The sequence below is a fragment of the Pithys albifrons genome, chromosome 27 (assembly GCF_047495875.1).
Source record: "Pithys albifrons albifrons isolate INPA30051 chromosome 27, PitAlb_v1, whole genome shotgun sequence".
Classification (NCBI taxonomy): domain Eukaryota; kingdom Metazoa; phylum Chordata; class Aves; order Passeriformes; family Thamnophilidae; genus Pithys; species Pithys albifrons.
In genome coordinates, this window is record NC_092484.1 from 4,785,666 (window position 1) to 4,813,563 (window position 27,898).

General features: G+C 52.7%; 1 protein-coding gene across 8 annotated transcripts in view; it reads left to right on the forward strand.

Moving 5' to 3' along the window:
• The first annotated feature begins 527 nt into the window (after nt 1-527).
• The window catches only part of PIP5K1C (phosphatidylinositol-4-phosphate 5-kinase type 1 gamma), a 51,529-nt gene continuing 24,158 nt past the window's right edge, over nt 528-27,898 (forward strand). For 3 of the 8 annotated variants that reach the window (XM_071577900.1, XM_071577904.1, XM_071577902.1), the window contains exons 1-2: nt 1,223-1,389; nt 25,653-25,684. In XM_071577900.1, coding sequence (XP_071434001.1) covers nt 1,260-1,389; nt 25,653-25,684 — 162 coding nt within the window. In that variant the 5' untranslated portion in view covers nt 1,223-1,259. Of the gene's footprint in view, nt 931-1,221; nt 1,390-25,652; nt 25,685-27,898 lie in introns of those variants that run through there. The other 5 variants (XM_071577899.1, XM_071577898.1, XM_071577905.1 and 2 more) reach the window with 3 other exon arrangements.

Consider the following 27,898-nt stretch of genomic DNA (forward strand, 5'->3'; position numbering starts at 1 on the left):
GGGGCCGGCCCGGGCTGACCCGCATCCCGGGGCTGGTCGGCGTCTGGGCCGGGCGGCGCCACTAGATGGTGTCGCGGGGCCGGGAGGAGCCGGGAGGGGCCGGGAGGAGCCGGGTCCTCGCCCGGGCTGAGAGCGGCGGCACCGGCGCCGTGCAGGGGCATGGAGCGTATCCGGGGCCCGGTGCACAGCAGGCTCGGCACGGTCCGGCGGATTGCACAGCTCAAGGGAGCCCCGCGGAGCAGGAGGGCGGGCACGCAGTGCCCAGCAACGGGAGGACTCCGAGAGGGCCCCGGTGCCGCGGGGGGACCGGGACCGGGACCGGAGACCAGTGGAACAGCAGTGCGGGGCTGGGCCCGCCCCTTCAGTAGCCCCGCCCTCATATCGGGCCACGCCCCCGCTGCCATGGTGATCGCCGGTCCCGCCCCCGTTACCATGGTCGCCGCAGGCCCCGCCCCGTTGCCATAGTGACCGCAGGCCCCGCCCCCGGCCCGGTGGTGCCCGCTCCGCCCGTCGCCCCCCCACAGAGGGGTCGCGGCCGCCCCCGCCCGGTACGGTGGCCCCGGGCCGCGCCGTTGCCCCTGGCCCGTTCCCATAGCCCGCCAGTGATCGCGACAGCCCGCGGCCGCATCGCGATTGACCGCGGCGGAAGGGCCCGGCCGTACTTCCGGGGCTGGCGGGGCGTGTCCGGCCTCGGCGCCTCCCGCGCTCCATGGTCCGCGCCGCTCCCAGCGTCCCTCGCGCCGTGGCCGGTACCCGGGAGGAACGCGGCGGCGGGCACGGGCCTGTCCGGGGCCTGTCCTGCCCCGGGCCTGGGCCTGCCCGCGGCCACCATGGAGCTGGAGCTGCCCGAGGAGGCGGAGGGCTCGGCCGCGGCAGGTGCCGGTGCCATCACCCCGGAGGCCGGCGTGGGGGGACTGGACGCGTCAGGAGGTAACGCTGCGAGCACCGGGGGCCGCCCCCGCCTGTCCCGGGCCCCGCGTGTCACCGTGTCCCCCCAGAGCCCCCCGCCGGCCCGCAGTGGTTCAGCCCAGCCGTACCCCCGACCGGGCCCCCCCGCGTGGCGCTGGAGTGGTTCGGTCCAGTCCCCCCCCCCCTCCCCGAAGTGCGCCCCCCCCGGTACCGCGTGGTTCCGTCCAGCTCCCCCGGACCTGGGATGGTTCCGCCCCGGGGCCCGGGAAGGGAAGGGGGTCGGGAAGGGAACGGGCTCCCCGGGAAAGGAACGGGCTCCCCGGGAAGGGAAGGGGCTCCCCGGGAAAGGAATGGGCGCCCGGGGGGCCGGGAAGGGGCTGCCCCGGGTCCTGCCCCGCCCGTGCCGGAGCTGCGAGCGGCAGCCGCGACCCCCGGAGCACCGTTCGGGGCACAGCCCGCCTGGCTCCGGGACTGCTCCCGGTACCAATCCCGGTGGGCCTGGGGGGCCGCGGCGGGGCCGTGATGCCCCCTCCCCTCTCGGGGCTGGCCCGGGTGGAAGGTTGCTGTGGGGCCCGGGCAGCCTCTGGCAGCGAGGGGTGCGGGGCCCTCCGCCGGAGGGTCCCGTTTGTCCGTGGCCAGAGCGAGCCCGGCAGCGGCACCGACGGGAGGTTTGGGGGTCCCGAGCGGCAGGAAGATCTGCGGGGCTGCGCCGGTGCCCCTGCCTAATTATTCCTAGTCAATTAACAGCCCGGGATCGTGACGGCCCCTCCGCTGCCGGGCGGACACGGGCGCTGCTCGGAGCCTTTGGCTGGGGCACGACAGCGATCTCCGTGTCGTGAGGCCTTTAAGTGAGCATCATTAGAGCCTCTGAAAACAACCTAATTACAGTGCAGGCCGCGCTTGTTTTGCAGATGTCACCCATCCATCGGCCGAGGCGGGGAGGGGAGGGTGGCTGTGACTGATTTTGGGTCTGGGCCGAGGGGGTTGGCTGTGACTGGGATTTTGGGTCTGGGCCGAGGGGGTTGGCTGTGACTGGGATTTTGGGTCAGGTGCCGAGGTCTAGGCCGAGGGACGCTGTTCCCGGCCGTGCCCGCTGTGCTGCAGGGGAAGGAGGGACCAGCTGTGCCGTCCCGAGCTGCTCGCCGTGCTCCCACCCACCCTCGGACCTCTTTTTGGGAGCGCTCTCCCAGCACAGGCAGGGCTGGCTGCTGATGCTGAGGGAACCTCCTGCTGCCCAACGATCTGGAAGGGATCTTACAGCCCATCTTGTTCCACCCCCTCTGCCATAGGCAGGAACACCAATGAACAATTAAAACATTTTCCTTCTGATTTCTCTGTCACCTTTCTGGTTTTAGGGAGGGTAGAAGGTTGTTGCTCAGGACTAGACAAGGTGTCTGTGGAGACTGTTGCTCAGCAGGGGTTTAAGGAAGAAGCATGTGTTTTCCTTCTTCCCTGAGCAAGTAAATCTGAATTTATGAACCTGTGGGCTGTCTTACCTTACGCTGATAGTAAAAAAAGATGAAACAGAGCCAGTAATCTCAGCGAAGCTTTGATTTCTGGAGTCAGGTTACTTACTCCTCACTTGGGTAGCATCCAAATTGTGTCACTTGGCCTCAGCTGCACTTGCAGCTGGAGCTCCTGGGGGGCTGGGGACAACCTACACAGCAGCCAGCCAGTGTTTGCTGGAGGAGAGCAAAACTGGGGGATGGAGGTGGCCCTTGGAGGGCTGGGGACAATGGGCACAACAGTCAGCCAATGTTTGCTGCAGGAGAGCAAAACCTGGGGGAAGGAGGTTGCCCTGGGAGGGCCGTGCAAGGCACAGCTGCACCTGCACAGGGAGAGCTGTGCTGTGGGTCTGGGGCCATCACTGTGCTCTGTGGGCTGAACTGGGTGGCAAACCCTGTGCAGCACATGGAGCACTGGTGCCTTTGCTGCTCTTTGGAGCAGTGGTGGCGGTGTTGAAGTGCTCGTGACCCACCTGTACAGGTGCTTTGTGCAGCTCACCTTGTGCTCCCCGCTCTGCCCAGGCTGTTGATGAAAGATCAACAGCTCAGCACTCTCCAGGAGCCCTGTCCTGCTCCTGGCTGGGGACGAGGTGGTGTGTGCTGTGCTCTGAATGGAGGTGACGGGGTTAATCCAGGGAGGAACGTGGTATGTGCTGTGCTCTGACTGAACAGCAGGGTTAATCCAGACTGTGGGTCAGGTCAGCAAAGACCTTCCCCAGGCACTCAGTAAATATCAAAGGGAGCCGGTTAGTCTGGAACAGGAGTAAAACTGGATGGGGGAGAGGGGCTGACTCAGGGAAGCTTTGGCAGGAGGTTGTCTTTAAGGCACAGAGAGCGTTCTGAAGGGAACTTTTGGAAATCTCATGCTTTGAGGGACCAAACCCCACTTAGTGCCAGCAGCTGAGCTCGTGAATAAACACAGAGGCCCAATTCGTCCCTGTCTGAGACCTCAGCTTTGAGGTTTTAAAAAGTTCTGTAACAAACTGTGTTTGAAAAGTGAGTTTCAGAATTCAGTAGGTGCGGTATCTGCTGTGCCTTCTCCTTAAATCTGCACCCTCATGCCCTGGGAAGTGGCTGCAGGAAGTGTAAGGGGCTGTTCTGGGTTCTGGTGAGCTGTTGGCAGGAGCAGAGGCACAGTGTGGGGTGACAGGTGAGCACTGAGGTTGTTCAGGCTGAGGTGCCCCAACTGCAGAAACAGCTGGGTGAGGAGATGGTGGATCCCTGTCCCTCGGTGCAGCTGGAGTCAGAGGGTCTGGAAACCTCCTTTTTTCCAAAAGGTATCCAGTTATTGGAGAGCTGTTACTGCAAAACTGATAGCAGAGCTGGCCTCTCCCATCTCCTTGATAAAGTGGGAATTCTCAGCCTGGTGGGAAGGTAAAGTTGACATTGGATTTATTTCCATTACTCAGGTCTCCTGTTACACAGGCTGCACTCTGCCCATGGCTTATGACCCAGAACCAGGGCAGAAGCCTCCAACATGTTCTTCAGGGTTGGATTCCTCTGCTTTAGGGACCTGAAATGATTTAACAAGGATTTATACTCTTGCTGGACAGTTGTCTTGCTGTACCTCGAGCTGGAGGAGCAAAGTGGAGATCCTGGCCCCAGCCAGGTGTGCTGGTGACACCTGTGTGGCTGTGTCCAAAAAGCACTGAGAGTGTTGATTGTGACAGCCCAGAAATGGTATTGCAGCTCTTCCCTCTTTGCAGCAATAACTTTGAAGTGACTTTTGAAGGGTGGCTGGAAGCAATTTTTCCAGTGAACAGATTAGAGATAAGTGAAGAATTCCACCCTGTGGGGCATAAGCAGTTCAATCCATACCAACGCGATGGAGAGGGGAAATTGGAGAGAGCTTATCAGCTTGAGGAAAAATCAAATGTAAACATCATCCCCAGCATGATTATGGTTCACAGCTTAGTTGGATGTCACATGCCTGTGTGCCGTGAAATGGTGCTGGCGAGGGTGATTACAGGGGGAGGAACAGGCAGAGAAACACCCCGCGCCTTGAACTCTTAAAGACCCTGCAGTTACTTCACAGTCAATAAGTCACAGCTCAGCTGCAGGGAAAGAGGAAGGCAATGGAAATAGAATTCAGGCTGCTCTGGCAAATTAATTGTTTTGTAAGATAGGATGTGGCTGGAAGCACAGAGGGAAACTGGGATGATGGATCTGGGAAGGGCAGTGTGTACAGCAGGGAGGTGTGGGCACTGCCCGAAGAATGCTGAGCCCGTCAGTGTCAGGACAGGCTGGAGAACGAGTCCCCAAGAACATAAGGCAGGGAGTGATTAATCTAATTTTCATTAACCAGCATTTGGCACTGACCTGTATATAACAGCCTGTTCCACCACTGCTGGGGCTCGGCCTGGCAGAGCTGCCACTGCCACGTCCTGCTTGGGAGGCCCATGGGCCTCTCCAGATGGGCTCCTCAGGGAGTGACCTGAGTGGATTCAGTATGAGCAGCACATAATTTAGGAACTATTGAAGTGATTCACTGACATGGCCATTATGGGCTCTTGCCAGATGACAATCTTAATAAATATGGTTTTTCCATATAAGGTGGTTGCAGCCTGAAAGCAGCAGCAGGAATTCCAGCACTCTATTTCTTCATGGACACATCTTTCAGTTGGCACCAGACAAGTCCAGAAATAGTCCTGCCACAGCTGTGTGATACCCTGACAAAAACTCGAGAGCCCTTCTCATCACTGGCTGCTTCAGCTTTGTCATGTTTGTTTGTTCCCATCCATCTTTTTGGGCTGCCAAGCTTATTCCCATATACCATGATTAATCTGTGGAGGCCTGGCAGGTGCCTGACTCCCCACATGGATGTGGTGCTGTGTGCTCGCTGTGACCTCCTGCCGTGAGACCACTTGTCTGTGCACGTGGGAACTGCAGGTGTTACATGGGATCATTTGCTTGTGACTCAAAAATCAGAAACTGTTGCACCTTTTTACTGCAGTGGGGAATGTGAGAAATAGAGTGGAAGTGGGAAATGTCTGCCAGTCCCAGTGCAAGGAGTGCTGGCTGTGCTTAGGTGGGAGTGAACACTCAGTGCTCCCACCAGCAGTGTGGAGACAGAGCTGCTGGCAGTGTCAGTAGCAGAAGATGCATCTTGCATCCTGCCTGCAGGAAAGAAGAGCCAAAGCAGGTCCTGCCTTCCCTGGATGGTCTGATGGCATGGGTGCACCCTCCTGGGTCTGCCCCAGAACAGGAGGTGCAGGTATCAGAGCAGGTTGCTGGGTTTGAGATGCACTCTCTGGTTTAATGCAGAGGCCTTGTCACCTCTTTTCTTAAAGCTGTCTGTGTGGGGAGGGGAGTGACCGTGAGTGTTGGAATCACAGAATGGCTTGGATTGGAAGAGACCTTAAAGCTCATCTCCTTCTACCTCCCTGCCATGGGCAGGAACACCTTCCACTAACCCTGGTTGCTCCGAGCCCTGTCCAGACCAGGATCTCTGATAGGCTCCTTTAATTTGTCTGATACCCCAGTGACAGTGTTGCTGTCCTTCAGCCATCTCCCAGCCCACAGGCTGGGTAGCCTTGTGAACATACCCAAGAACATAAATTCTTAGTCACATCAGACTGTCTGATCAGAAGCTATTTTTAAGTGTTATGCAGGTGCAAAATCCCAGTTGTTTGGTGTGGATTCCCAATAAGTAGCTACTGGTTTATATATAGATATATATACACATCATGGTATTTCACCATTTCTAAATCCATTTGTGGCAACTGCAGAAACTCAAAGGAACAAAATACTGTTGCTTTCTTTAAGTCTTTGGCAAAGCAGAACTGCTGGCCAAGCACACTGGGGTGTTTGCTGCCTGCTGAGGGTGCCTGTGCAGCCACTGGTGTTTTCCTGCAATGGGAAGGGTGCTGGGCTGAGGCCACGGGCTGTGCTGAGCCCTGCACAGGGCTGGCTGTTCCACCACAGGAACCTGCTCACAGAGAGGGAGATCAAGGCACTGTGAGGGCCTGGAAGCCAAAGGGTGTTTAACACTGAAATGAGACAGCAAAAGCACAAGAAAGAGGGGTCAAGTGAAAAACCAGAGTTGTGGCCTGTGTGAAGTGGGTCTGGTCTTGATCTTCCTCACCACAGACTGCCCCAGCAGAGCCTGGGCATTGCTCACCTGCCTACATGGGGAGTGTGTGCCGAAGGAAAAGCATCTGCTGGCTTTCCCAGGCTCCCTGCCTCCTCTCTGGATGGCTCACAGACTGAGTCCCTGGGGGCAGGGGAAGCTCTGGAAGCTTCTGCAAGAGCCCTACATGAGCCAGTGATCATAAGGTGGTATTGGGCCTTTTCTTTCTTTAGGCAGGTCTCAGTTCCTGAGGAGCCTGGCACTTCTTTGTTTCAGTTTTAGAGTGTTGCCAATAGCTGGGTTAACCTCGGGACTTTCTGGGAAAGCATTTTCTGTAATTAAAAAGCTAAAAGTGATCAGAGAAGCTTTTCTGTCACTTTGTCTCCTCACCCACATATTTAGCAGAAAATGCTGTCAACCCCTAATTAAGTGTTGTCTTCTTCCATCGTGTGTTCTTGTGGCTTCCCCAGCTTATGTGTGGGTTTTGGCACTGGCTTGTGGTGAATAACCTGGGCTGAGTCAGAGGACGTGCTGCAGTGGGGAGGAGATCTGGAGCCTTCAGCCTGCTGGGTGGCCCCTGGTGTTCACAGCCTGGCTGAAGCCACTGGTCACCCTGAACTGGGACAGGAAAGGATCCAGGACAGGCTGTGAGTCTTTCACTCTGAGTTACCCTTCTACCATTCCTTGAATACAGCAAACCCAGCACTCTTTCCTAATTCTGTTTAAAAAACACAAATGTGTACAACTAGAGAGTCGGTGTGTGATGTGAAGGGTTCTCTCACTGCCCTTACTGTGACACTGAAGCAGGCTGGGATAACTGATGTGTGAAGAGCAGCAGCATTATTTTATAGTATGGAGATGGCATGTTCTTTACAGGTGCCTGTGAGAAGAGCTGTCCCTCTGGATAACTGCTTGTCTCTGCAGCCTTTGGATCTGGAATTGCAGAAAACGACCCTCACCATGTCCAGCCACTGCCTGTATGGTTTGCAGACTCACCGAGGGGGCCCAGGCCTCACCTCCTCTGTAATCAGCAGTATCTGCATGTTCTTTTTGCAGAAATTGCTACTGGAGGGGGTGGGAGAAAAGAGAAGTTGAAAGCCACCTGTTTGCTCTTCTGATGCCTCCATCATTGCAGACCTGTGTGAAGAGCATTTGGAAGACAAGGGCCCGGGTTCCAGGAGCACACCTGTGGCTGCTCCTGCTGCCCAAGGCACTCATGGATCTGGCAAAGGGAACCGGGTTGTGGCCTGGGGTTTGTCACAAGACCAGCCTGGGCAGGTCCCCATCCCGACTGAAAGGGCCTGGAGATTAGCTGAGCATGGGAACAGCACAGGCATCAGTGCCTGTCTTTGTTCTGGGTGAAACAGCTCAGTCTCCTATACTGGGAGGAATTAATGGATTACAAGATGAGGGCAGCTTTGCCTTCTTTGTGGTCATTAAACACAGCAGCGCTGTGTGCTGCTCGTGCTGTGGCTGGTGAGAGTCCACGGAGCTCAGATGGCTGCTTTTCCTTTTACTGCATAACATTCCACCTCTCCCAGCCATGCAGGGGAATGAGATTTGGTTCAGTCTCTGCCATGTGCTCGAGCTGATGCTGTTAAGGCTTTCCTGTCTCTGGGTTCTGGACATGCCATGGTCTGGGTGGTGGCTGCAGGAGCTCTCACAGGTTGGTGGCTCCTGCTAAAGGAGTTTTCTGTGCTCCGAGGGTCTGTGTAGCCATGGAGTTGGTAACTCTTTGTTTAAGCCCAGTGATGCTTTCTCTGACAAAGCTCTGTCAAACTACTGACTCTTCACATTCCAGTTGTGTGTGTTCCTGTGCCGTGGCAGACACCTCTTGATGTCTTCTCCAGAAGGTGTGGTTGTGCTTCGACCTCAGCCAGCTCCCAGAGGAAAGGCAGCTCAGCAGAGGAAGGGAGTGCTGGGCTGGGAGCCAGTCGGGTCTCTACACCCTCACTGAATTGAGTAAATCAGAGTAATTCCCCAGCTGTTTCATGTTTTTTCCATAGCAGGCAAAGAGATCTGCTGCTTTTGGGGCTGGGGAGCTGAGTTCACAGTCACTGGAAGCCTGTCCTTAGTGTGACCCAAGGTCTGGGCATGTCAGGATGCTGCCCCTCAAAATGGGTGTCTTGGATGTGTGAGACTGTGCTGGTGACCATGTTGTGATTCTGCAAGAGTAGAATTAGTCAAGATTGTTTTGCCTGTTCATTTGCTGCCTGGCAAGATGTGGTTTAAATTGCCAGTTAGATTTTTCTTTCCATTGGAGCTTGCCATTCTCAGTTGCTGCTTTACATTCTGTTACCCCAAGTAAGTGAAGGTCCAGATCTCCAGAGGTGAGGTGACCAGTGAAGCACAACCTGGTGGAGCTGAGGACTGACACAAACCCTTTAAAACAACATTGTTTGCAAAGTCAGTCTCCAGTGAGTTCAAGCTTGATCCCCAGACTTGCTTTCTGCCTCCCTGGTTAGGGCTGCCTGTACCCCACCTGCACGTACCACCTGGGCAGAGGGGTCCTACCAACCCTACATGGGGCAGGAAGGCCAGGGAGGAGTGGGATAGGTAGAATAAAAGCAATTCTCTTGTGTATTTAAAGTAGGAGTAATATAGGTCACCTTAATCTCCTCTTCCTGTGGGATGGGAGAAGGTCCCAGCCATGTGCTGCAGGTGATGGTGAGGCGGGACCAGCCTCACCTTCCTGCTGTCACTTGTGGAGCATCTTGTGACCTTGGCAGGCTTCTCTGAGTTTATTGCCTACCAAAAAACATGAAATAAAACTCTCCAACAGCAGAAGAGAACAGTATTGTTTCTCTGCATGAGGTGAATGTCTTCAGGGTGTTCCAAGTTATTTTTTAGGGTGAAATTCCTGGTTTGTCAGTGGAACTGTGATTCTGTTTAAAGGACAAGTTACCAGCATCCTCCTGAGTTCTTGGATATTTACCTGTTTTTCCCTGAGTTGCAGTGACTGCACTGCTTCAGACACTGTTCAGTGCTGGCCCTGTCAGCCCTCCGGTGACTCAGTGGCTCAGAAGGGCTGAATATTGATTTTCTTCTCATTCAGGGCTTCCTCAGCTGAGGTAATTAAGGCCACTTGACACCAATTTAAGCAACTTGAGTGGGATCAGTTTGGGTTGGTGCGTGGATACAGCCCACAAAGAGTTCAGAGCACTTGAGGAATATTTTTATGTAATTGGTAAGTTTTGAGAGATTTTGTGAAATCCTTCCAAAGTTCAAGACTCATCTCCAAAGTCCTGCAGGGCTCCCAGCAAACGGCAGTGCCTGAAACCAGGGACCTGTAAAATCATGGAATGTCCTGGGTTGGAAGGGACCCACAGGGATCCTCAAGTCCAACTCCTGGCCCTGCACAGGACAACCCCTGTGGCTGAGAGTGTTGTCCAAATACTTCCCGAGTTCTGGCAGAGTTCAGGTGATCTCAGCCACGTGCACATCAGTGGTGGAAGCACCAGCAGCAGTGAGTCCTGCTCACGTGCTCTGTCAACAGATCTTGGGGGTCACTGAGTTGGGACACAGCTGGTTCCTGCCTTTGGAGCCTGCTCATTTTTGGTACCACTCTGTCTGAAGTGGATCCCACAGAGGGGGCAGCTCACCTCTGTTGTCCATTGATTTTGCTTGAGGTTCTGAAGAGCTGAGGGGTTAAAGAAAAGCCTTCAGGCTTGGCATAAGGCCTGGAAACACAAGTGTGCCTTGTACAAAGTAAAATGAAGGTGATGAGCTGGAGCCTCCCATGGCCATTCCCACAGGATGCCTGGCTCCTCTCAGTGTAGGGTTGGGAACTGGAGTTCACACTGGGATTGTGACACTGATGGTGTCCACACAGGTCAATGGGCAGAGAGGGAAGAGCCCTGGGCAAAGCAGAAGGGATGGACTTTGTTAATTGCTCTGAAAAATCAGGGAAGATGTGCCCGTGTCTTTGTGCTGCCGTGTTGTGTTTGGCACATTCTGTGACTTGGGCAGAGGCACAAGGAAATATTGCCAAAGTCTCTGGTGTGGGCAGGATGCAGCAGCTGATGACAAAGATGCTGCAGTAGTTTTCTTTCTGTAGTTTCTCTGCACATCTGATGGACCAGATTTTGTGGATTTTTCAGTGTAAAATTGTCCATCGCTGCATTTTTCGAAGAGAGGCAGCTGGCTGAAATCCTCCTCTGGCTGAGTGCTCCTTCCCTGAATGTGCTGATGGCACTTCAGGCACAGTCACCTCACTTGGATGCTGATGTGGAACTTTGTTCTCTCTTTGCTTTCCTGTTTCCACAGTTTCTGTTGGTGTAACCAGTTCTGCATCCCTGTGCCAGGAGGAAGGGGTGGTGTGCTTGGTCCCACGTGCAGCCAGGAGGGCAGATGTAATACCTGAAGCCACTTGTCTTCTCTCTAAATGTCACTTTTATCTGACAAAGTGACACTTTTCCTCCTCTCTGTACCTGTTGGGTGCTGCTCTCTCCATCTGGCTGCTGCGTGGTGAGGGGGCAGTGTACAAAACGAGAGAATTTGCTGGCAGAATTGCAAACTATAGAGATGTAAAATAGTCCCTGACTTCAAAGCTGGAACAGAGAGAGCAGAAAATGAAGCTGAAGTCTCAAAGCTGTGCTTGTCACTGTTAATGACATGCTCAGCTACAGACACTTGCTGAGGTAAAATCCAGAATTAAGGCCCCATTTTTCAGTCTGGCCTAACAGGTGGGAAGTATCTGGGGCTTTAATAGCACATGTTATGAGGTGATTTTTCTGTTGGTAAGGACTGTTTGTTCAATGATAAAGAGCTGAAACCTGGTAGGTTAATAATTGCCTTTCCTTAATTTAATGCTTTTTTCCCCTGTAATTCATCCAGTCCAACTCCTGCACAGACACCCCAACAATCCCACCCTGTCCCATTGTCCAAACACTCCTGGAGCTCTGGCAGCCTTGGGGCCGTGCCCACTGCCCTGGGGAGCCTGGCCAGTGCCCACCACCCTCTGGGGGAAGAACCTTTCCCTGAGATCCATCCCAACCCCCTGGCACAGCTCCAGCCATTCCCTGGGTCCTGTCCCTGGTCCCAGAGCAGAGCTCAGTGCCTGCCCCTCCACCTCCCCTCGGGAGGAGCTGCAGCCCCCGAGGAGTCTCCCCTCAGTGTCCTCTGCCCCAGCTGAGCAAGCCCAGTGCCCTCAGCTGCTCCTCAGACCCTTCCCTATGTCCCTGTCCCTCTGGTGGCCCCTCTCCAGCAGCTTTAGATCCTTCTTAAATTGTGACCCCCAGACTGTCCCCAGGACCCAAGGTGAGGCTGCAGTCTCATGCTGATTGACATGCATAACAGGGTTTTTTAATTCCAGGGTATTTCTCGACCCAGCATCTCTTCAGGCTTAAATTAGTTTTGATGGAAGAGAAATGCTGATCCAGTCTTTCTCCTCCATGGTCTCGGAGGGTTGGATGTTTGTTTTCATTTCAATATTGGGCAGAAGTCACTGGTGGATTAACTATCTGGGACACTCTTTTGAGAAAGAGGCTTCTGGACTGATAATGCCAGAAAATGCTTATTAAAGAAAATGAGAAAAGTGGCAATTTGGGAGGAACTTGGTTTAATATGTGCAAGTCCATTTTTTTATGGATAGGATGGCAATGCTCGAGGGATTGCCATTAAAGGTTTATAAGAATCTCAGTGAGATGCTGTGGCTTCCTGAACTCCCAGGTTTTAAACCACAAAGATTGGATTTATTTTTAATCTTTTCTAAACTGAAAACTGGGAGTGCAAGGAGGCTGGAAGGGCCCAGCATGAAGAGCATACTGTAACCTAGAGAAACAAAGTGGGTTTTCACAGCTGCTGAAGAAAGGAAATTTAAATGCAAGTTTTGCTTTGAGGTGGGGTGAAAAATTACTTAATTCAAGACCTGTGGGAGGTAGGGATGAGATGTGTCTGAATGGCAGCTGCTCATCTAAAGGGAAAAGGAGTATGTTGCAGGCAGAAGTGGTAAGTGCTGCCTGGTATTTTGTGTTTTCTATTAGAGCACCTGCTTTTGACTTGCCAAAGTAACAATCTCCTTTGCCTTATGACTCGCCCCTGAGTTCTCACAAAACCAGTGCAGCTGTTTTGGTGAAGAGGAAGCCAAGAAGCCCCATCCAAAACTGCAGAAGTTGGTCAGGCCCATGGTTAAAAGGAGCCACAGTACCTGCAGGGTGGTTCTGCTCCATCACACCTGCCTTCTCCTCTCCCCAGACAGCCACAGCACCCAGCTCTGAGCCCTCCAGCTTCCCCTCTGCTGTGCTTTGGGGAAAAAGCCCCTCCATTCAGACCTCCCTGGGCACCTGCTGAGGCTGGGGCAGCCCCACTACTTGGTGGGGACAGAGCTACATCTTCAGCCATCTGGTCTGGAAGGAGATTACTGGGTTGGGAGGCAGGAAATGCAGAGTTTAAGCCATGGGACTGCCCCTGTCAGCCCAGGCTGTCCTGTACTCCCCCTTCAGAGCAGGTATGTGGGTGTTGGGCAGCGTCACCACACCCTTCTGTCTCTTCCTCCCACCCCACAGCTGCCCCCACCACCATAAATCAGAAAGCTGGCAGTTGGAAGGAGAACCTGAGCATAAGTCTGGGTTGTCCTCCTGGAGGTGCTTTTCCCAGTGAACGTTTGATGTCTGTGCCTGGCTGTGGCATCTGTTTTTCTCCAAACACAGGAGCAGATCGTGCCATTCCCCCCCTCCTTTGCAGGTCAGTGGCACCATCTGTTTGACTGATCCAGCCTTGCAGTGTTCTGGTTCAGGGGAACACATTCATTTCTTGTTTTACTGAAGTCATAACAAACAGTATTAAAAAACCCATGAGATTCTTCTGTGCTCGAAAGTGCTAAACTGAAGTTCACTCCATGCTGTTGGCTTGAATTATGTGTCCAGCAGGGCCAGGGCAGGGACTGTCCCCCTGTGCTGGGCACTGCTGAGGCCACACCTCAAGTCCTGGGGTCAGTTTTGGGCCCCTCATGACAAGAAAGTCATTGAGGGGCTGGAGTGTGTCCAGGGAAGGGGAAGGGGCTGGAGCACAAGTCTGATGAGGAGCAGCTGAGGGGGCTCAGCCTGGAGAAAAGGAGGGTCAGAGGGTCTTTCTCCCTCTCTCCAACTCCCTGCCAGGAGGGTGGGCCAGGTGGGGCTCGGGATCTGCTCCCAGGGAACAAGGGACAGGACAAGGGGAAATGGCCCCAAGTTGTGCCAGGGCAGGTTCAGGCTGGATATTAAGGAAAATTTCTGCACAGAAAGAATGATCAGGCATTGGCACAGGCTGGCCAGGGCAGTGGTGGAGTCACCACCCCTGGAAGTGTTTGTAAAACAAGTAGATATGGCACTTTGCCAGATAGTTTAATGGGCACTGGGGCTTCAGTGGAAGTGATCTTGGAGGTCTTTTCCAACCTTAATGATTCCATGATTTGTAAGCCAGACCCAGCTGGGCAGTTGCTGAGTAAAGCCCTGATAAGGGCTCGAGTTGTTCATGGTTCAGGGCTCTGTTTTAGAACCTGGAAGACCTGAAGTTGTTCCCAGTTGCAGCTGGAGTTTACAGAGTGGTGTCAATGCACATGTATGAGCTGTGTGGGCAGCCAGACCGGGCTCTTCTTGACATGGTCCCTTGTGTTTGCAGTTGTAGTTCCCTGTGTTCAAGGAATGCCTTTCCTCCTGCACACTCTCACTGGAGCAGGGCTGCTCCAGAACACATAGCCCAAGAGTTGGGGGCTCTGGGAAGAGGGCTGACCCACCTGGCTGGGGTTCAGCTTCACACTAACTTGTCTTTCACCTGATAAGAGTCTGCCGTCAGATACATCCTGGAAACCACAACATCAGAGAGGCCATGACCACTCATCTGTCCCACGTGACTGCAGGATGTGCCCTGTGTGCAGCTCAGCCACAACTGTGGTCTCTGCTCTGCTGGATCCCAACTGGTGCTGCTCCCAGAGGGGTTTGTGCTGTGCTGGGTACCAGGGTGTGCTCAGCCCTGAGGAAAACAGTGCCAGAAATATGCAGGTCCTGAGCACCTGGAGCTGGGGGGGGTTGGGGAGAACCAGTTCCTGAAAAGCCTCAGTTTTACCTGATCAGCACCTTGGGAGCCTGAGTGCTCTTTTGGATTTTGCTCTTTGTTCTTTTGCATCTTTCTCTGAGCACAGACCTGTGCGGAGTCTGGAGATCTGCTTCCCAAAGGAGTAAATAAACACGCATTGCTGCACTTGGTTAAGTAGAATTAATAAATGCCTGGCTCAGCCTCCAAGTGCAAATCCTCCAAGCTGGGCTGGGGAAGTGGCTTTCCTGCCCCAGCTCTGAGCAGGGTTCAGGTCTGTGCCAGAACCAGCCTGTTCTTCAGCTCATGGTTGCCAGTCCTGGAGAAGGCTCTGCTTGATTGTTGGTGGGATGCGACTCACACATCCTTGTAGCCCAGCGTGGGCACCAGGTTACCTCTTCCTGCCCTCTCTGTGTGTCTCACCTGTTTGAATTTCCTGCTAAGAGCTCCAGAAGTGGTTTTTAAAATGCCATTATTTTTAGGCCCCTTATTTTCAGCTGCTAGCTGAGTCACCAGCTGCCATACCACAGCCAGGATCCCAGGGAGAGGGGAAACTTGGAGTTACGATTTTTGGCAGCACACTCCACCTTTTGAGCTTGTTCTACTGTGGCTTGTTTTGTTCCGTCTGTTCAGGTGCCTTTGTTAGAGCAGAGCAGGAGCACCCAACCAAAACCTTTGAGTCACACAGAGCATAAGAGTCTTAACAAGACTGGTGAGAAAAGAACACATTGGTGACCAATAATGTGAATTTATTCTTGACCTCCAGCCCCCACACCTTGTGTCAGTAACTTTTGCCCTGGAGATCCTTCTTCACAGGGATGTGTCTCTCCAGATCTGCTGCAGCTGTGGGGGACTTTTGCTGGAGCCCCAGTGAAGGAGAGGACTGGAGGTGCAGGACCCCTCTTTTGTACCAGCCCCCGCAGTCTGGGGAAGAAGGAAGGTGTTGGTACATTCAGGGAGGTGTGGGGTCATGGGAGTCCCAGAATGGTTTGGGTTGTCAGGAACCTTGAAGCTCATCCAGTTTCACCCTCTGTCATGGGCAGGGACAGCTTCCACTGTTCCACATTGCTCCAAGCCCTGTCCAACCTGGCCTTGGACACTTCCAGGGGTGGGGCAGCCAAAGCTTCTCTGGAAAACCTGTCCTAGTTCCTCCTTACCCTCACAGCCAAGAATTCCTTTCCAACATCCCATCTAACTCTGTTCTCTTGAAGTGGGAAGTCATTCCCCCTTGTTCTGTCCCTCCAGGCCCTTGTCCAAAGTCCCTCTCCAGCCCCACTGGAAGGGGCTTTCAGGTCTCTCCAGAGCCTTCCCTTCTCCAGGTGAACCCCCCCAGCTCTCCTAGCCTGGCTCCAGAGCAGAGGGATTCAGCCCTGGGAGCATCTCCGTGGTCTTGCTCCAGCAGCTCCACGTTCTTCTGATGTTGGTGCCCCAGAGCTGGAGGCAGGACTGCAGGTGAGGTCTCACCTGAGCAGAGCAGAGAATCTGCCCCCTCAACCTGCTCATTGATGCAGGTTAGGATCCATCTGGATCTGTCTGGAGGAAAGGATGTGCAGTAGCTGGGTTGAATCAAGCAGAGTTTGCATCCAAGGAGCTGGTCCCTTGTGCTGTGGGGTCTGGGTGGGCTGTGCAGGAAGGTTCAGGCAGTGTGGGGGGCAGGCAGGGGTCACACCGAAGGGAAGCAGCAGAGTCGGGGTGGTGCATTTTGAATGAGGTAAAAAAATCTCTGATCATGTGGTGCCAGTTAAGCTGAGAGCCATCCCTGCAGCCTGGAGAGCTTGTATTTCTCCTTGTTACATCAGCAAGAACTCAGGTTTATTTAGGAGTAGATCACAGAATTGTGGAACTATTAAGACTGGAAAAGACCTCTGAGATCACCAAGTCCAACGTTTGATCTCTCAAACAAAGATGTGTCACTGCTCTGCTTTTGTGAGGATGTTTTAATTTTCAGTGGTACCTGGTCAGCTTGAAAACCATGGCTGAGTTGTGTAGAGCACGTGCCCTTTGGGGGCTGTATCACAAACCCACCGAAAACAGACCTGGAAATTCAATCTGATGCTTTTGTTTGGGCATCTGTTTTTGAAACAGGTAGAAGTTAGAGATGTCCCCCTCCCTTCTCCCACCCAGACCTTGTCCTCAGTGCTGTGATGCAAATCTCTCCTGCAGTGTTGTCAGCAGCACCTGTGGCAACCTGGAAGTGTTTGGTGAAGGAGTTGGCTGCTCACATCAGGCTGAGTACAAGGACTTTATCTCCAGTGACGCATGTTGTACATAACTCTGCTCTGAAATCCCCTTTCAGGTCTCCAGTGCTTGAGCACCCTCAGAAAATCTCCGTCAGGTGACATTAGCCAGAGTGGAATTAAACCTTAGAGGATTTAGCCGAGCAGCTTTGGCTACGGAGTAAATCAGGAAATACCCCACTCGTTAGAAATCCAGGTGCATCTTCAGGCTGACTTGTGAAGGGTGGCCTGCAGACAGAACAGCTTTTTTGCCTTTGGAGATTGCTGTTGGTTGGGATGCTGGGATCCCACAGGTTTAAAGATGTGCTGAGAGCAGTGACATCTCTGTGTCCTGGTGGTTATTGGGAAACTTTGGGTAGATTTCCTTACCTGCTGTGACTGTAGTAACTGGACTTCAATACATTTTTTAGAAAGTCAGAAAATGGAATATTTGGGGAGGTGGATATCTTTCTTGAATTATGTTCTTCTATTCTCAGACAAAATTAGATTTGAATTATTCCTAGTGGTGAATGAGGAAGGGAGTCAGCTCTCTTTGAGGCAGGATCTATAGGAAAACACTTGTAAATGGTGGAAGTGATGAGTAATCTGGTCACCCCCCCTCCTGGATCAGAGATGCAGAACCCTCTGTAAGAAGAGGCTGAGAGATGAAATTGTGGAGATAGTCACTGTCCCATAACAGCCTGCAGTCCAACCCTCTGCTCCTGCAAGCAGCTGCAGTGATTCCTGTGCCTTGCCAGTGCTCTCCTCAGACAGGCTGAGATCCTTGGCGGGATACCCAGAGAAGGAATGTTGGAAAGGCAGCCAAGCTGATGTGCAAAGGCATCCTCCTGCCCCTTACAGGGTTTTTTCCCTCTCAGTAACAATATTCTGTGCTGTTTATCAGTGTGAATAGTTGTGGGATTGACTGTATTGAATATTTCGCTTTTCCAGCCAGCAGTACCCTGTCCTGGGCCTGGCTCCTGCCTTGCAGGTGCCTCACAGAGCCAGTGACTTCCAGAGGTTGGCTGGTGAAGAGCTTCCAGCAGCTCTAATCCCCACCTGCCTGGGAGGGGCTGAGGGCTGACGTTAAACCCCAAGCATCCAAAGCCCTCAGCTGTGCCTCCTGCAGCCCCTGGGTATCTGGGGCAGAAGAACTGTTCTGGCTCTGGCGGGCAGGGTGTAGCCTCAGATTAGTCAGGCTGAGCTTCTCCCTCTTTATTAGTGGCTCTGGGAGAGCAGCATAATGGAGGAGGGAGGTGAGCATCCTTCCCTGCACAGAGGTAGGACACATTAAAGGGTCTGGGTCCTGCTTCTCAGCCCGAGCTCGCAGGCAGGGAGATAGGGGTGCTCAGAAAACGAAGGAGGGAAATTAATTCCTTTGTTAGCTTGTGCTTCTCTGTCCTGGGCTTGGGAAACAACTCTTTGGGACATTGTGGCAGCTGGAAACTCCATCTGGACATGCAAAAAGAGTCCCAGGGGCTGCTTGGGGGCTATGGGCTACATCCAGGTCCCCCGTGGTTTTGCAACACACAACTGGAAAGGCAACACAAGGTTCTGTGTTCCCTCACTGCCAAACCACATCTCTGGGCAGCCAGGAGCTGCTCCAGTCAGGGGAGGCAGTGATTGGAACCTGCTAGTAGGTAATGTGAAGCTTATCCTACTCCTGAGCCAACGTAAGGAGCAGCTGGATGTTGCACTGGCTCTTCTGGGTGATTGTGAGGAATGTGGCTTCAAAGTCCTTCAGCCTTTCATGGCTTCACTCTAAATTGGCGTCGTGGTTTTAATATGGCACCTCTGTGTCCGACGGCGTCACGGGGGCAGAGCTGGCTCTCTCCTGCAGAGGTGACACTCCCTGCTGCCGTGTGTGCCATCTCTAATCCTGGTCAAGCTTTGTTGTGAGTGCTGGTAGGCAGATTTGTTCTTGCAGGTTGTAATAAATAGAGAAGCTTGAGGCTGGGAAGGCACTGCCTCTCACCTTCCTGCCCCTGCTGCCCGTAGGGACGTGCCGGGAGCGTGTGCTGTTCCACTGCACGATCCTCCTGTGACCGGCGCGTGGAAGGGAGCAGGAACACTGTGTTCAGATAAGGCTGCACCTTTCCCATGGAGCAGATGTTTGCCCAAACATCCCACTGGATTGCATAATTAGGAGCCGAGCTGCTGCAGCCTGTTCCAGGACCGGGTGGCAGCTTTTGTGTGCTGCTGCTGAGGTTTTTGGTTTGCTTTTTGTCACTGTGTCACCCGCTTTGGGCTCAGCACTCCGAAATTGTCCTTCTTCCTACAGGCAGCTGATCCGAAACAAGAAAACAAATCAGTTCTTTTTAAATTTCATTTCCCTGCTCTTGTCCTGCTCGTTCCTGGCTGTAATTGGGCTTCACCGCAGTAAGCGCTTTTCCTGGGAGTTGCCAAGGAAACGCTCCCGCATGGTGATGTCCTGGCTCAGCTCCCCGAGGAGGTCTGTGTCCAGGATGCTGCACCCCGGATGCAGTGGCACCTGCAGCTGAGGATGAGGAAGGATGTGCTAACTCTCTGCCAGCATCTTCATCCTCTGCTCTGCCTCCTGTGCTGGGGTAAACAGATTTATTTCTGAGGCAGAAAGAGTTTCTGCATAAACCCAAAAATAAATCAGGCTGGACGGTGCCATTGCTGCAGCATCATCCCTTTGTGGCAGTCCCTGGCAGTGCTGACGCTCCATAAGCTGGAAGTTTGCTTTGATTGGCCGAGCTGGGCTGTAAAATACAGGTTCAGTGGCTGATCCCTGGAGTCCTGGCAGGAAAGCACCTTCTGGAGTCTGAAGGTCAGAAACCTGAGGGGGTGGCTGGGGCAGGACTGGGGCTCCCACCTGCCTGCCTGTCTCCGGTTAATGGAGCTTGTCTGGGAAGGCGGGAGCAGCCGCGGCAGTGCTGTCAGCAGGTACCACAGCAGAGCCCTGAGGCCCGGCCTGCTGCATTCACCTCCTTCCCTTCATTTGTAGGAGGCATTTGTACAAGTCATTTATTTATACAAGCCTGGCCGTTCAGATAAGCAAGACAAAGGCCATGGAGAGAGTGCAGCACATGGAGCTGGGGCAGCAGGACCTGGTGTGCAAATGTCATTTTCCCTCCCCGGGGTGAAGGTGGCTCCTGCATGCTTAGAACAAGGCACAGAGCCGGTGTGGGACAGGGAGGAGAGCAGGGCTGCTGAGGTGGGACTAAGTAGGATTACTTGCCTCTGGCTGCTCCTGGTAGCCCACTTTGGATGCTTCCCAGGGCTATCAGCATTTCTGTCTGCAAATTGCTGCTGGGCTTTGAGTGGTGGCTAAAGTGTCCTGAGGAATGTGGAGCTACCTGTGCTGCAGGTGCATCATGGCTGGGTCTCCCTCCCCCTCTCCGTGATTGCCCACAGGGATGGAGGGGGCAAACCAGCAGGAGAGAGATTGGGCTGGGTTCAGTCATCCCAAAAATCAGTCAGCCAGTGCTCCGGGGAAAATGGGTACATTTAGGTGGCAAAGCTACATGTGGGTTCCATATAGCAAGCAGAATTTTTCTCAGATTGCTTCATTTCTATATTATTTCTCCAAGCTCTCCAATGGCAGGAGCAGCAATCCATGCCCAGGGTGAAGGGAAGCTGTAGCTCTTTCTGCCAAGAGATGCCACATTTAAGGGGGCAAAAAACCCCCAATTTTTTTATTTATTATTGTGCCTTGTTTAATGGTTCTGATCCAAATCGAATTGAGTTGGTTTATGGGAAGAAAACGTGTAATGATCAGAAGAAGGTGATCTGGCTGCCTAGGAAGGGCAGCTTGTTCTCAGCTGCCTTCTCTAGAGGGTTGCTGAGTGTCCAGCTCCTGCTTCCTGTGCTGCCTCCCCATGTGCTGGGACCTGGAAACACACATGTCAAGTGTGGGAAGAAGTTCAGAGGTTGCTTTTGCCTCTCCCTTTAGACATGGCCTGGTGCTTGTGCCAGTCCCTCGGGAGCCACACTGGCTGCTGTGCTGGCTCCAGGGCTGCTTCCAGCTCAGGTGTTCTCTGGCTTACAGGAGAGCCGCAGAGGGACCTTCAGCAAGGGTGGTATGTAAGTAACAGGACAAGGTGGAATGGCTTCCCACTGTCAGAAGGCAGAGTTAGATGGCATATTGGGAAGAAATTTTTCCCTCTGAGGGTGGAGAAGCCCTGGCACAGGTTTCCTAGAGGAGTTGTGGCTGCCCCATCCCTGGAAGCATCCAAGGCAAAGTGTCCAAGGATGAGCCTTGGAGCACCCTGGTGTAGTAGAAGGTGTCCCTGCCCATGGCACAGAGTGGAACAAGATGAACTTTAGGGTCCATCCCAGCCCAAACCATTCTATGATTTGCTGAATTGTCTTGCCCCACTCCTCCTTGGTCTTACTCTGTTTTCATCAGCAGTCTCTTACACGCAGTAACAGCTGCCTCTTGATGGATGCATTTCATTTCCAGCCTTTCTCTCTGTATTGCAACTGCAGCACATGTAGAGCCTTTCACTTCCACAGCTTCTGTCTTGAGAGTCTTGTTTCTGCTTTTGCCTGTCAGGCCTTGACCAGGCAGGTCTGTGTTCAGGGGGTCTGATGGAATAGGGCATCGTAGTGGCCTGGTCAGTCTCCACCTCCCCTTGTCATCCAAATGGGTTGCTCAGGTGTGTCACATTGTTTTGTTCTCAGCTGGGAAAGTGTAAAATGAGATCCAGATCTCCTTGGGTGGATGTGTGACTTGTCAGGATTTCACAGAATCCCAGAATGTTTTGGAAGGGACCTTAAAGCTCATCCATTTCCAACCCCTACTACGGGCAGGGACACTTTCTGCAAGTGCCAAAGTGCTGGTCTCTGCTGTGCTGCTTTTCTGGGGGAGTCCTGCTGGTGCAGCCTCCAGCTGAGGAGCTTATGTGGTGTTTATATTCTCAACATATTTTTAGTTGTGGTCACATTGTATATCCTCATAAACATTTTAATAAAGTGAAGCTTTTATTAAAGATGCAGCAGTTCTGATCAGAGAAAAGAGTCCAGATAAAACCAACTGGTTATTCAGATTTGTTTTGACTTCTCTAGGCCATCATAAAGTATCAAATACTTACTATTTATATTTGTATGAGTGTGTGTGTATACACCTGTCTTACAAAGAAAACTTTTTTATTAGATCTTATGGACACCAAACAGGCTCCCCAGGGCTGTGGGCACGGCCTCAAGGCTGCCAGAGCTCCAGGAGTGTTTGAAAAACATTCTCAGGGACAGAGTGGGATTGTTGGGGTGTCTGTGCAGAGCCAGGAGTTGGACTTCATGATCCTTGTGGGTCCTTTCCAATTCAGGATATCCTAGGTTTCTGTGATCTTAAATGAGGCTTATCCTGGATTTTTGTAAACTGCCTTAAGAAATTCCTTTCCACTAGACAGAAACCCCTATGACTCTTTTGAGAGCAAAGGGGTTTGGCAAGTCAACCTGCCCCAGCTGGTTTTGAAGGACACCAGGAAGGGACACCTTCTACTAGCCCAAGTTGCTCCAAGCCCTGTCCAACCTGGCCTTGGACACCTCCAGGGATGGGGCAGCCACAGCTGCTCTGGGCAGCCTGTGCCAGGGCCTCACCACTTCCGTCTTGTGCAGGTTTTGCTCCTCTGGCTGGTGGAGCTGAAACTCCAGAGCCCTTTCCTGTGTCAAAGTGTGCAGAGGGGTTCCTGCCTGTCCTGAAGGGTGTCATGTCATGGTAGGGATGGCCTGTGAGTATAGGAATAAGGAAAAAACAGCAGTTAAATGTGAGATGGTAATTGCTGAATGCACAACTGAAGCAATTCCTTTCAGAGGCTCTGTAGGAGCTCGAGGGTTGGGACAGGGTCGCTCAAAGCCATGCTCAGATGAAAACAGAACTGAAGGCACCAGGTCAGGCGTGCACAGAGCGCCCAGCAGCGCCTGGGCAGGGCTGCAGGCAGGGCAGAAGGTTGGGGTTTCACTCCGAGCTCTCCCCTCCAGAGCTGCTCCTCAGCCCAGCACGTGCTGCAGGCAGGGCACAAAGTTGGGGTTTCATCCCGAGGTCTCCCCTCCAGAGCTGCCCCTCACATTTCTGAGCACACCCTGGCTAAGCTGCACCAAATCGGATAAGAATCATTTCAATTATCTCGTTAAGTGTCAGAACTTCCCCAGCAGCTCCCGCAGAGCCCAGCGCTGTCTCGTGGCTCTGGAACCCCTGGAGCTGGAGTTAAATCAGGGTTTGCCAAGCCATCTGTCAGTTTGTTGGAGACGAGCACAGCCCTGTGCCACACACGGAGGAGCCAGTGGAAGATTTTTACATTTTCTGCCTAGACAAGTTGATTTTCTAGAACTAGGGGTTTTGTTTCTGGTGGGGGTTGGGGAGGTGTTGCTGGGGACGCTCTTGCCCACCTTAGGCATCAGTTCTTCTGGAGATCTGTGGTTCTGCACCTCTGGTACCTTTCCTTCATGTGGACAGTTGGTGTTGATTCCACATTTGGTACGTGTACAGCAGCAGACACTTAAAAGCTGGGAATGAAAGCAGCTTGTGGTAATTATCACAAAATTAAAGATAATCTCCTGCTCTGGAATTGTGACAAAGTGCAGAAACGAGATTAGTGCAGTAGGAGAGCAGTGGCAGCCATGGCAGGAGAGCATATTCTCCTGGCCTGGGGCTCCTCAGCCACAGTGTGTCCCCAGCAATTTCCAGTGTTCAGTCTGGACCAGCACTTCCCCTTTTGGATTCCCCAGTGTTCTGGACTTGATGCTCCTGCTCATGTCCTGAAAGTTCGTTAGCTAAATGCTCACTTTTAGTGCCTTATTTCTTGCTCTTCAGACCATTGTGGGGTGTTTTGTTCAACAGTCACAAAATTGCAGTGGCTTAGGCCAAAGAACTACTTTTTCAGCACAGTTTGAGCTCACAGTGGTCCTGAGCTGGTGCAGTCCCACAGGGCTGAAGATTGAGGGGCTTCATGTTACTCATGGTGTGTCACCCACCCGTGTCAGGGACACCCCCTTGGCTGAGGCGACCCAGCCCAGATGGGTGACAGGGGAGCTGCTCCGTGTCCCTCAAAGTGCTGTGCCACTCATTTCCCTGCTCCTGTCTGAGGTGGGATCTCAGACCTTTGCTGCAGTCCTGTGATTGTGTTCCTGATGCAGAACTTGGGCACTGAGGAGCACAGTTTAAAACAGAACTACGAGAGGGGACTCTTCTGGTTGTGTCCCTGTGAGTCAGATTTTGGACCAGGTGTGCACTGCAGGCTGCTCCAAATGCCACATGGCAAGACTGGTTTTGCAGCAGGGTCTGCCCAGTGTGTGGAGATCAGGATGGTGAGATACCTGCAGCACTGCTGATCCCGAGCAGTTTCATCTCCCTTCTGACCCCTGAGGGTTTTTTGTTTGGTTTGTGGTTTATTTGTTTCCCAGTGTCTGAAATATTTCCTGAAATGTAACTGAGTTGCATACTGGTGGTGGTGTTGTCTGCAGAACATCGTGCTCACATTTCCATGGAATCACAGAATGGTTTGGGTTGGCAGGGATCTTAAAGCTCATCTCCTTCCACCCCCTGCCATGGGCACAGGTACCTTCCATATTGCTCCAAGTCTTGGACACTCCCAGGGATGGGGCAGCCACAGCTGCTCTGGGCAACCTGTGCCAGGGCCTTCCCACCCTCATAGCCAAGAATCCCTTCCCAGTATCCCATCTAACCCTGCCCTCTGGCTGCGGGAAGCCATTCCCCCTTGTCCTGTCACGCCAGGCCCTGTCCAGCTCTCTTGGAACCCCTTCTGGTACTGAAGTTATGACCAACTTCCTGCTGGGGTCCTTCTGAAACAAGCCCTGAGGCAGCAGCACTGCAGGTACCTCAGGGAAACCATTGTCAAAATGGCAGAGATGCTGAAGCAGCAGAAATTGTGCTGGATCCTCCATTGCTTTTCCTGCTCTCCAGCCAGGAGGGGCTGGAGGACATCCACTGCCTCTGGAGAAGGAGCATCCCCCAGTTTTAGTGTAGATATTCCTCTTGAGTAGAGCACTCCAAGCTCCACTCTATGGTCTTCTGCAGAATTAAGCCCTTTTTGAAGGATTGTGTCTTGATAAGGATCTGTGCTGTAGGAACACACAGCAGGGAGTGGCAGACCTGGACACAAGTGCCTTAAACCTGTCACTTGGGTTTGTGTTCTGTGCAGGGGCTTCCCCCTGAGGACTGGCCTCTGCATGCAGAGGTGCCTGGGGAGCTGCTCCTCAGCAGCTCTGGGTGCTCTGTGGTGACTCTGCAAGTCCAGCTGGGCTGGAACTCACAGTCCCACATGCACAGGAGGCTCTGGCAGCCTGTGCTCACTTGCTGCCTGAAAGGAAGGAGCTTCTTGCAAACCTGGGCTCAGGAAAACAAACTCAGGCTGGGAAATGGGAGGTGGACTCATGTCAGAGGGTTTGGGCCTGCGTGTCCAGCTCTGATTTTATATCTAAGAGCTTGAGGTGAAACACTAATTTTCACCATTGGCTGTAATGGAGCAGCAGGGGCTTCTCCCGAGGCAGCAGTAAAGATAAATGATGCATTCATTTGTGTGATACAGTTGGACATTGGATTCTATAAATAGATTCAGTTATCAGTGTGGTTTGTCAAGTGCTTGCTGAGGGGCTGGAAAGCAGCTTCAGGAGTATCTCTCTGGGCTTCTGCGTGGAACTGACCCTGCAGCACATGGTGAACCCATTCCTTAATGGGGCAGCATTGGTTTGTGAGAACTCTCTGCTGAAGCCTCTAGAAAATGTTACTGCTAGGAAGAAATGTGCATTTTTGTGCTTCTTAATATGAAATTGTTTGGGTGACTTCTGTACCTTCAGATTCCTGCACTAGTGAAGCTGAAAACGGAGCAAACACAGCTACTCTAAAGGCTGTCTGGCTTGAAAAGACATCAGGCCATTTTCTTGGAGGTTTGGTGGTTGGGTTATTGGGTTTTTTCTAATGTCCCTTCTTTTCCTGATCCTCTTCCCTTCTCTCTGCAGGTCTGGCTCCAAAGAAGACAGCCATCACTGAGGTGAGCTGTGGTGTTCAGCTGGGCTTGACAGTCCTGTGTGGAGAAATGAGAACAGAGAGCCCTGGGAAACACTTCTACCTGCCTTTTTTCTTTTTTTTTTTCCTTTTTTTTTTTTTTGTTAGCAAAACTGGATTTCAAAATACATATGAGGTTACTGAAAATTTAGTATCTATTATTTGGGAGAAATAAAATTAGTGGCAGGTCTCCAGGGTCCCTGTGTTGACATCAGCACAGCCACAGAGGGGATATGGAAGGATTGTGCCCATCATGTGCCAGTTGTAGCTGGTCCACAATGCCTGTACGTGACTGGCTGAGGGTACCCAGGACCTGCAGGTGGTTACTGGAGAGTCTGTGTGTTGGGCATCTCCAGGGCTCTGTGTTGGGTCTCACCCACTCCTGGGAGCGAGTCAGGGAGGCTGTGATTTGCTAAGCCCTAAAACAGTGAAACATCTCCAGGGAGTCATCTTCTCTCAGAGATATTCCAGGTCACAGGTTCTGAGTCACTGTTACCTTCTGGAGCAGCACTCCCCACAGTTGGCAGCAGGGAACCCAGTAGGAGGCTCTGTGCCTGTGAAGCTGTTCCCTGAAGCCCACACTCTCAGTTTAGGGCATCGTGGTGTTCAAATAATTTCCATTTGATCACATTTTCTGACATCCCTCTTCCCATTCCTCACCTGGGACAATGAGCATTTGTATATATGACTAGCAAAATTTTCACATAAAAATGCCAGGAATGTGACACTTGATTGTTCTGTGTCTCCCCAGATATATGTGTAGTAGGATGCTCACCTTCTGTGGAATTTGGTTGCTTGGTTCAGTATCCCCCCTTTTGCTTGCCCTGTAAACAGCCACAGGCAGACAAAGAGGCCATAAGAGGCCTTTGTCACTGCAGTTCTAGGATGGCTGTCCCTTCCCACTGCCTGTGTGCGTTCATCACGTTGGGAGGATGATGAAGACCATTGGTGAGGCAGGATGGCACAGCTGCAGCCTGTGTGGGGTAGGAACCAGCACACTGGGTAGAGGCTGGAGGGAGAGGATGAGCTGTTGGGCTGCTGGGAGAAGGAGTGCTCAGGAGCAAGGCTGCCTGTGCTAATAAAACAGGGTAGGAAATGGGATTTTTGAAGGAGAACTCAAACTGCCCCTTAGAACGAGGAGTACAAGCAGTTTGACCAGAAATAGCTGCTGGCTCTTAATTAAAAGCTAAAGCACAAAGAACTTCTTACTCTGAGCAAAATTATCCGTTGTCTGCTGGAGCCATCACTTCAGAGTTGGGTCTGTGCAGCACTTGAGAGGGACAGGGATAGAACAGTGTCACTTAGGAACTGACCTTGGATCTCTCTGTGCTTCTCAAAGGAACATCCAAAGCGTTCTGCAATAGAGCAAACCCCAAGATGGTTCTGGTGACTGACCAGCAGTTCCGTGTGCTGGGCTCTGGGGTCCACTGGCAGAGAGCTTGGGAGTTGGGTGAAATGTTGGCTGGTGGCAGGGTAGAGTCCCTACACCCAGGCCTGCAAAAAGAACTACACAGAACTTCCCAAAACATGATTACATTGGGTTGCTGAAGGGAGCAGACATGATCTTCTCCCTCTTGGGTCGACACAGAAAGGCCTGGGCAGACTCAGAGACAGGAGAGGAGAAGGGGACAGGAGCTGGTTTGTTGTCACCCTGAAGTGCTGGCAGTCTGTAGCATTTCTGTGAACTCTCTGCAAAACTTGTGGAAGAGCCATTCCTACAGCTCATCCTGTGGGCTCAGCCTTGGAATTGTGAACAGATGCGGCCTTGCTGAGTGGATTATGTCGGTGGGAGCTGGGCTGGGCTGTCCCTGCCAGCTGCCTCTGATCTCTCCAGCAAGGTTTTGGTGTGACACCTGAGGGCGTGGGGTTTTTAAAAATAAACCTCTTGGGCTGTTTGATTTAATACGTCACTGTTTTAAATCCATGGGAAACTGCAGTCAAGTGCGTGGGGAATCTTGGCAGCTGGATCTTTTCTGAGCTTGGCATCTTCACTGAGTGCTCTGCCCAGTGAGCAGTGGGGGTGCCAGGGAGGGTGTTGCTATTCTAACTCTTGAGGGGGGTGGAAGGGTAATTTCTTGTGTGAAGTTTGCAAGTTCCAGTTACACCTGTTGGCACTGTGTGTCTGGCACAGCTGTGGGAGTGTGGCTGTGCCTGTGCTCCACTGGCTGTGCTGCTGGCCAGCTCAGCCTCTGCCCTGATC